Consider the following 9,407-nt stretch of genomic DNA (forward strand, 5'->3'; position numbering starts at 1 on the left):
TGGAGCCTGTCCTGGAACTAGCTCTTGTAGACCAAACCGGCCTCGAACTCACAGAGATCCGCTTGCCTCTGCCTCCCGAGTGCTGGGATTAAAAGCATACGCCACCACCGCCCGGCTTACAAATAATTTTCATGGTAAAATTTTTCACCTCTCAGACTTACGCATTCTTAGAAGTTTAACATTCCTCAACCCAAGACAAGGGTATGGAGAAACAGGCCTCTTAAAACCTGCATATGTGGGTCCAACTGGGCAAAAGTTTAGAAACCCATTCATTCAACAGCTCTAAGTTTAAATGAATGTCCACTTCTTCCAACTCAGCAATCCTAGGACCAGGGCTGTACCAGCAGACAACACTCCAAACTATTTACCACCTCTGCAATTTTCTTAACAACCACCTCGTGCTTCCAAAATTCCTAATTTGTTGTGTTTTGCTGTGAAGGATATAAGAAATAAACATCAGGGACATTCCAGGAAGAACTGCCAGTGAGGGGAGTTAGACCATGAAAACAGAGGGCCCGTATGTCTGCACACCAGGCAGTTAGTCAGAAAAATGGGCCTATACAGGTACAAAAAAATGACATGATCATCAAAATAATTGAATAAACTTAAAAGGTTAAGTACAGAGCATGACAGGAACATAATATGCCCTATAAGTAGTTTTTAATGGTCAGCGAGACAGATCTAGGTAAAGGCACTTGCCGCCTAGCCTGATGATGAGTTTGAGCCCCAGTACTCACATGAAAAAGAAACAATTCTCTGTCACACATGCTCCATGGTAAAACCCCACACACACACATCTCTTGCTCATGCCCTCTCTCTAACACATGCACACACTTAAATAAAAATGTAGTGGTTTTAGGGAGAAGCTGTGGTAGGCAAAGGCCCTACACTAAGCTGCATCTCCAGCCCATGAAGCAGTTTCTAGAAGTCAGCATGAGACATGGCATGTAGTTCAGCCAGTCCCAAATTCACTATTTGGCTGAGAATGAAGAACTTATGATCAATCTGCCTCTCCATACTTTGTTCATCATGAGAAACCACTTTTTTCCCTACAAGAATATCCATCTTTGGTCAGGCATGTAGTGCACACCTTTAAATCCAGCACTCCAGAAGCTAAGGCAGGGACATATCTGTGAATTCAAGGCCAGACAGAGCTACACAGTGAGACCCCACCTCAAAAAGAAAACGCCATTTTTGAAAAGAACTGATAGTTTTCTAAGCTTATAGTGGTCCCAACTTACCATGGAGGAGACATTCCGAGACTCCCAGTCGATGCCTCAAGCCACGAACAGCACTGACCTTCACATGTATTATATATAATGTTCTTTCCTATCTGACATACCTATAATAAAATCTGATTTATAGATAGATGCAGTAAGATATTAGCAACTAATAAAAAATAGAAAGTTATAACAATACATTCTAACAAGAATTATGTGAATGTGGTTGCTCTCTTAAAATATTCTATTCACTATTTCTAGCCTCAGTTGAGCACAGGTAACCGAAACCTCAGAAACCACAGAAGGTCTACTGTACACTGGTTTACATTGGAGGCTCTTTGACCTGGGCTTCAGAGGTGATTTTTAGAGGCCAACGGTTAGAGATGTAGCTCAGAGGAGAGTGCCTGCTCGTACATCAGAGGCCCTGGGTTCCAGCCCAGCACCACAAAAAGGAGGGGAATCCACTCTGAAGAGCTCATCTAAAGCTGGGTGTGGCGAGGATGGATGGGCACGCCTTTAATCCCAGCACTTCGGAGGCAGCAGTAAGGCCCCTTACACTGCATACATACGATGCACCATGAGATCTGGTTTCAAGAACCTACTAGAGGGTCTACAAAACTTCTCAAATTTGACGAGAAATTCCCCCGTGGATTCATCCCTTTAGGAAAGAGATTCTCCCTTCTACTAAGGGCCTTATTACCTGTCACCAAAAATGACAAAGAATATTGCTCTAAAGCCCATGCAGTACTAACTTTTAATATTTACTCAGCTACTCAGAAGGCATGAAATTCTACTGGGCTGGCCCCTGGCACATCTACCCAGAAAAACAAGCACCCCACTCCTGCCCTGGAGAAGCAGCTAGTTTGTGACATAATTACGGCATTGTCTGCCCAAGCCTCAGAAAGGGCAGCAGGACAGCTTCCCTCTAAGAGGAAGAAGGAAAAGTGGAACTGAAAATTATTTGCATGTCTAAAATTAGATCTTCTGTGGGGGCTGTATGCCCTCCCGCCACCCTACCACCAACACCAGCATTTCCATGCCATGGAAAGTCTGAGACAATAGGATGGCTACAGCTGTCACTAATAAGGAAGTAATAACAAGTTTCCTACACTCCTGTCCTCTGAGGGGTCACTAGAAAAGTCACCGGAAAGCCAGCCCTACGAGATGGTGATAAGCCCACTGTAGACTTTGCTGGTCAGAGATTTCTGACGCTTCCAGGGGCCTCCACCCAGCGACTCTCTGCCCCTCCTCGCCGTTCCCTCTCTGGTCCATCCAGCGCCAGCTCTTTCTCTGAAGGAAGAACAAGGCCGCCACACGGCCAACATCACCACTGTGGCTAGATACCTGGTGGCGAGCTAAATCATGTCCCACCTTCACAGTTCATAAGAGAGCAGGCTCTTCTTCCGCAGGAAGGCTTTACTTAGGGACTGGCCCCCAAATTAAGCATTTGTCACCTGTGTAATTTCACAAAATCCACCTCAGACATGATCATTTATTCAGACTGCTTCCTCAGGTTCACTATTAAATTTAAGCAAATTTCCTTACCATGACTCCATATGCAGCCTAGTCTGACTAGAAACATGGGCTTGATACAGTCACAAATACTGTTTCACTAACTAAAATAATTCCTAACATATTAAAAACAAAAACGTCTTCAGAAACATTTGACAAATATTTGTTCTAGAAACTAATAACTTGAAGCCCCCTTTCTTCCCTTCCCATCCTGCAATCCCCCGCTCCCCCCCATCCAACAGCAGCAGCCACTGCCAGCAAATGGTCAGCTTTAGGTTTTACTTGACAGTCTTTCTTTCTATCTTACTTGACTCCTCCACCACCCAGCTAGGCAGGAAGTATTAGTTCCACTTCCCAGATAAGGAAATGAAGAGTTGTAGTGGTGACTGGCTTGCCTACAGTTCACGCAGTTCCTGAGTGGCAGAGTAAAACCCATACCCAGACTCACCCATTTCAGTTTGCTCACACCAAGGCAGGGGTGCCTTTGCATACAGACTCAGACTCCAAAGAAACCTAAGTAGTCAAGAGGAGCCTGAAGGTGTTAATTCCACATGGTTTGGAACACAAAGAATACAAAATAATGCTCGGCCCTATCAAGACTGAGGGCCCACAAGCCTGTCTCTTGCCTCAGGAGTCTGGCATAGGTGCTCAGTTCTATACTGAAAACCTTGAAGGTGCATGCTTTCTACAGCATGGACAATAAACTGGGAAAATGGAGACCTGGCTCTACTTAGGACTCTGGGAGCTGTGAGCTTCAGCTTTCTCACAAAATAAGAACAGGAGTAACAGCCACCACCAGAACTTCTGAAATAAATGAGATAACGCATTAAGATTGCCCAAACGCGGCACCTGCCACACCTAATGCTAACTATTAATTATAATATTATCGGGGGCATGATGTTAGAAGGGAAATACACAGAAAATTGCATCTTATCCGGCACTCAAAATAATTCCCCTGGCCAAGAAGTGAATGAGCTAAGAAGCAATTACTTATGATGCACTGGCCAAAGCCAGGTTACAGCCATCCAGAAACTTGGCCTCAGCCTCAAGCATTACTTTTAGGAGCTAAATAACCTCTTTGCTGACCAAAATTGCTCACTCTGGAGCCAGGATTCTCTTTGCTCAGGAAAGTATGGTTATTCCTGGTTATCTTTGTCCTGGGGCTGAACTTGAATTGAGCCCAAAGTCAGAGACTAACCATAAACCAATTTGCTCAGTTTCCTTAAACTGTCTGCAAACAAAACAGACTTTGGGTTTCCCTTTGTTGTTCTGAAGCAAGAGGAAAATAAAATCACTCCTGTGAGAAGTTCAAAAACAGTTTTAAGAGGAGTCAAAATATTTAGTGTGTGCGCTCTGGTTAAAACAGGAAAGAAACCAGGCTGATGGACTCGCCACAATACAGAAAGATATAAACTTATCATCCATCAGGAAAGCAAGAAAACAAGACAAAGCAAAAGGGAACCCTGGAAGACCAACTAGCTGGCTACCAGTTGCTTCTGTTTTGTTTCCATTATTATTATTATTACTCCTGCTGCTGCTAATACTACTACTATTTTGAAGCAGACTGCTGTCGAGCAGGGCTCTCAAGAGGGAAAGGAGAGCTCACTTTCCCACATTGCCTAACGCGTACATAAACCAGAACTGTGTAAAATGCACACTCCGAAAGGGATGGTCGACACAGCACACCACGGACGTCCTCGCCCTGGAGTTGGACAGAGGGAGTGAAATGCCAGTTTCAAAAATGGCTTTTCTGGGCCTACTAAGTACTAAGCCTTCTGGCATCTTGGTTCTCCCGTTTCCACACACTGTCCTCATTAGTGTCCAAACAAAGCTGGGACTTTTCTGTGACCTCTCTTTTTTCCCCACTTTAATAAGAATAAAAACAATCAACTATTAGAGAGGTCTTCAAATATATTCCCTCTTTTTCCTACACAAATGATTTCAAAAAATATCTCAAATCTGGCTGACTTTTAAAGATTTATTATTTTTAATTTATTGATGTGTACGTGTGTCTAACTATGTAACTGTCTGCCACGTATGTGTGGGTGCCTGTGGAGATGAAAGGGAAAGTCAGAGCCCCTGGAGCTGGAGCTGGTTGGGAGCCAGGCCTAATGGACTCAATTTGTAAGCAGTCTGGGGCACACACAGCAACACAGCACTGCAACCACAGTGAAAACACAGCCAAAAATACTAGGCACAGGTTGTCACTCAACCTGTGGAGGAGGTCGAGCTGCCTTCAAAACCTGGAGCTATCACCAAGCATGGTGATGCACAATATTAATCTCAAAACTAGAGAGGCAAAGGCAGGTGGATTTCTGTGAGTTCAAGGACAACCTAGTCCGTATAATGAGAGGGTCTGGGTACATATATATTTTTTTCAATATATATATTGAAAAAAATGTCTCAAAAAAGCTTATCTTTTTTTAAAAAATGGGGATTGAGGATAACTGTGAATATGTCTATCAGAGTAATACACACAAGTATGAATGCATACATCTGCACTCACACTGAGCCTCTGACCTGTCACTCCATCAGACAGGGTGGATCCCTGGCACACATGACCACAAGCCACATTTCAGAGTACCAAGAATTTGAACTCAAGTCCTCACGCTTGTGCAGCAAGAGCTCTTACTCAATGCCCCGTCATCCCAGCCCATGAAACTGCCTTTCAGTCAGTTCTAAAGGGCATTGACTTGGAACTGAAAACGCAACTCAGTGGCAGAGAACGTATGAGCACATTTCCCAGCCTGGGCTCCAACCCCAACACCACAACCTATCAAAATGAGACTGCTGAGTGTGAGCTTTCGGGGATACTTCTTCATAAAACCTTTTACATTTCCTATTTTGTAATAAATCCAAAAACGAGACTATGAAGACAGTACTCTTGAGTTTCTACAGAACAAACTACAGAGGAAGGAAATAACCCAACACAAGGCAAGGAAAGAGCAGCAATCTGCTACTGAAACACAAGGAAGGCTTGAGCAAGAAATAAATTTACCCAAGATACTTTTTGCTAATTCAAGCACAACTTACAATTTCTATAGTTGAAACAAAAGTAATATATATACCAAATGTAAAGGGAAATGTAGACCAAATGCTTCTATAGTATCAACTTTAGTATAAGAGAATATCAAGACAGGGATCCCTGAGAGGCAGGGGCAAACAAACCTCAATGAGGCTGAAGTCACCCTATTCTACATACTGAATTCCTGGGAAAAGAGGGCTGGAGAGCACTTCAAGTACAAATCAGTTCTTTAACCTCAAAGACTGCTGCACAGGATGAAGAAAGCCCATACACACTGTTCCTAACGCTAATTCCATCTGGTAAAGCATTAGCTGAAAAGTGAATTTTTGATGTTTGCAAAATTCTTTCATGCACTATCCAATTGAAGCCCTACAAACAATTCTACCAAACAATGGCGTGACTCCTCCCCATTTCCATTCTACAGAGGCTTTTCACTGAAGATGAAAGGGGGAAGGGGGGGCAAATTCAACGTTGATGCTTCATTAGACACTGCACTCATCTCACACCCACTCCAGTAAGAATTATTTGCTCGGGGTCACGCCACCTTCCAGGCCTCCTTGGGACCTGTGCAAATCCTGAGAGAAACTAGAAGTGACTTGCTGAGAGTGAAGGCAGCCCCCAGAGTCAGGCTCCCTTCTTCTGCCTGCCTGTTTTGCTGCCAAGTGCGTATGTTTCCTCTCAGACAATCCTGCGTGTGTGAAGCCTGGTTCCATCCCCAGTCAATACTTCATTTGTGTTTCACTATCTGGTTGCAGCTGGTATCTATAAAGTTAGTGAGATTTTCATTAGCAAAAAGCAAGACAAGAGCATCCTCCAGGTCACTTTCCACTGCAGATTTCAAGACCACAGCCAGCTCCCAGAAGGCTGTGAGGCAGAAGTCGCTTGCTCAGCTCCCGAAGCACCGGCTGGGTGATTCCACTCTTTCACTTCTCTCCCTCAGTTCCCTATCTGCTAAATGGGAATATCCCCCAACTGCCCTGCATCACCTCCCCGCCCCCCATGGAATTACCACAGAAAGAAGAGATCCCATATTCCGGGCGCAACATTATCGAAAGAGTGAAACGAGAAAAAAAAATAGTTCAGAGAGGAGGGGGTTAGCTAGCCCCCACAAAGCAAGAATACACAACTAGAAAAGCCAGTACCATCTCCGGCGTGATGATGAGAACAAGGCCGGCAGCGTCAAGAAACGCCTTTGAGCGGCCACCCTGGCAGGGCTGGGAACTTGCGCCACAAACAGCGCCCTCCACCCCGAGGTCCCGCGCTTCGCCCACCGCCCGACTGCCCTGCGCCAGGCCCTGTCCCCGAGCACCGGGCCACCGCCACTGCCCTTCCGCCCAAGCCCTCGGGCCCCTCCAAGGCAGGTCGGAGGTCGGCCTCGGTTCGGCCAGGCCGGCGCTGCTCCGCATCCACAGCCCTCCGCAAACACGCCCCCTCCGGCCCGGCGGCCGCGCGAGCTGGGCCCCGCGCTGGCCAGATGTGACCAGCTCTAGCAAAGGCCGGGCCACTGCCGCCTGCAGCCCACGCAGGGGCTTTCACAGCGAGTCCACCCGCCACTGCGGTAACACCCGGGGGGGCCCAGGATCCCGCCCTCCCCCTGGCACCCAGCAGCAGGGGAAGGGGCTCGGTGGTTGGAGCGGGAGGCCGGCCAAGATCTCACCAGCCCCCTCCAGGAGGAGAGTTCCCAGCACCGCGATCCACAACACCCTACCGGTTAATCCTCGAGCGGGTGACACAGGGGCAGGTGCAGGGCATGCCAGTCCGGCCCGCGTCCTCCCTCCACACGCCCAGGCCCACCCGAAGGCTTACCTGGCCCAGGCGTAGCAACAGCAGCAGCCGCAGCAGCGCCCAGCGGAGCCCGGGTGAGCGCGGGGGTGGCCGCGTCTCCAGCGCCGCGGGCTTCATGCCCTGCGCACCCTGGAACGTGCCCTGGACGCGCCCCGCCGGGTGCCCGAAGCCGGGCGCCCCCGTCTCCGCCTCCAGCCGCCGCCTCCGCCTCCTTCTCCGCCAGCCAGTCCGCCTAGTCCCCGCTCCGCCCGCCCCGGGCTTCCCCGGGGACATGGCAGCGGCAGCGGCGGCGGCGGCGGCCACACGGCGGAGCCTAGCGCGCCTGGCGCGGAGCGGCCGCGGCCCTAGACACTCCGGGGCTTCGCGGGGCGGAGCAAACGACGCCCACCCCTCGCGCGTGGCGCCCGGCTCGCGGCTCGCGCGGCCCCGGCTGCTCCCTCTGCCTCCTCCGCGCGTCATGCGGCTCGGGCTGCAGGGAGCCGCGCCGAGCGCTCGGCCCCCTCTCCTCCCCTCCCCCTCTGAATATTCATCGCTTCCTCCCACTCGGGCGGGCCGGGCGGCTGCAGTCCTCCGCGGCCCCTCGCCGCCCTCTCGCCGTGGCCCCCGCCCCCAGCAAGCAGGCGGCGGGCGGGGAGTGGGCGGTGGCGGGCCCGGTACACGCTCTAGCGTCTCCCCTCCCGCGGCCAGAGGAAGCGCCCCCTCCCTGCCCGCCTAGCCCTCCCACATTCCTGGGACTCGGGACCCAGGACGCTGCTCCACAGTTCCAGAGCCACTAGCCAAAGCTTCTGGGTAACACGGACTTCCCAGGCTGACACTCGCTCCTTGGCCCAGGTTGAGTGTGCCTCTTGCCCAGGTGACAGCCATGCTTGCTTCTAGACCGCAATCCGGTGAAGCCTGGCCCGTGGCTGGGCTTTGGGAGAAGAGTGGATGAACCCCGAAAGTATTGGAAGCACACCATGCATTCTGTTCTCTCCCCCAGACACTGGGCCAGCACAGAAGCTGGTCCAGTGATTAAAGCCCCAGCTGTGGCATATGGCAAACCCAGCTGTGCTGTATCTACTAACTGTGTAATCCTAGTTGTGTGACCTGGAGAGAGATGCTTCACCTCTTTGGACCACCCTTTGCTCCCGTATACAGTGAAGATACTACTGGTACCTGTCTACAGATTTAATGAGATCATGGGTAAAGTTGCAAAGAGGGTGGGATACAGAATGAGCCCATCTGGCAGCTGTCGTCACAAAACCTGATCTGAAAGGAGTTACAGAGTACCACGAATATTGCTACTGTGCCCAGGTTCACAAGAGGAAACTGAAGAAAGAAGTAATGAAGCAGGAAGTTGATTCCAACCAAGGCAGGAGGTGACACTTGAGCTGGGTTTTGAAGGGTGTTGGGTTTCACCAGGCAGATAGAGGGGAGCAGTATGGCAGGAAGTGGGAGCAACTTGGGCGGGGGGGGGGGGGTGGGGGGGCCGGGGGCAGATGCTTCAACCATGGCCTTCTAAGAAACAGCAATAGGAGGCTGAGCATTCTATTTGGGGAAACTTGAGTGACAAAGATAATAAAATGAGTCTAGTCTGAGAACTGGAGTATAGACCACCAGGTGTCCAATCTGTCCCAACTGCAAAGTGGGAACAAAGCTCCACACAGAGAGACAGGTGAAAGAGGGAACTGGACAGCTCCTGTCCTTTTGTGCTTTGCGTCTGATTACACGCTCAGGAGGAATTATCTTCCTCCTCGTCTCACCCTTCTTGAGGCAGAAACAAGTGCTAAACCAGGAAATGGTGCACACAACAAACCTTCCTGAAAGAAACGATAGGCTGGGCAGTGGTGGCGCACGCCTTTAATCCCAGCACTCGGGAAGCAGAG

The 9,407-nt window shown here is 49.6% G+C and overlaps 1 protein-coding gene across 1 annotated transcript in view; it reads right to left on the minus strand.

Moving 5' to 3' along the window:
* Positions 1 to 8,037, minus strand: part of Ptprj (protein tyrosine phosphatase receptor type J) — a 161,946-nt gene extending 153,909 nt beyond the window's left edge. The window contains exon 1 of the mRNA XM_075961257.1: positions 7,564 to 8,037. Within this exon, the coding sequence (XP_075817372.1) occupies positions 7,564 to 8,001 (438 nt within the window). The 5' untranslated portion in view covers positions 8,002 to 8,037. The remainder of the gene's footprint in view (positions 1 to 7,563) is intronic.
* Between the last annotated feature and the right edge of the window lie 1,370 nt (positions 8,038 to 9,407).

Source organism: Microtus pennsylvanicus, chromosome 2, assembly GCF_037038515.1.
Source record: "Microtus pennsylvanicus isolate mMicPen1 chromosome 2, mMicPen1.hap1, whole genome shotgun sequence".
Classification (NCBI taxonomy): Eukaryota; Metazoa; Chordata; class Mammalia; order Rodentia; family Cricetidae; genus Microtus; species Microtus pennsylvanicus.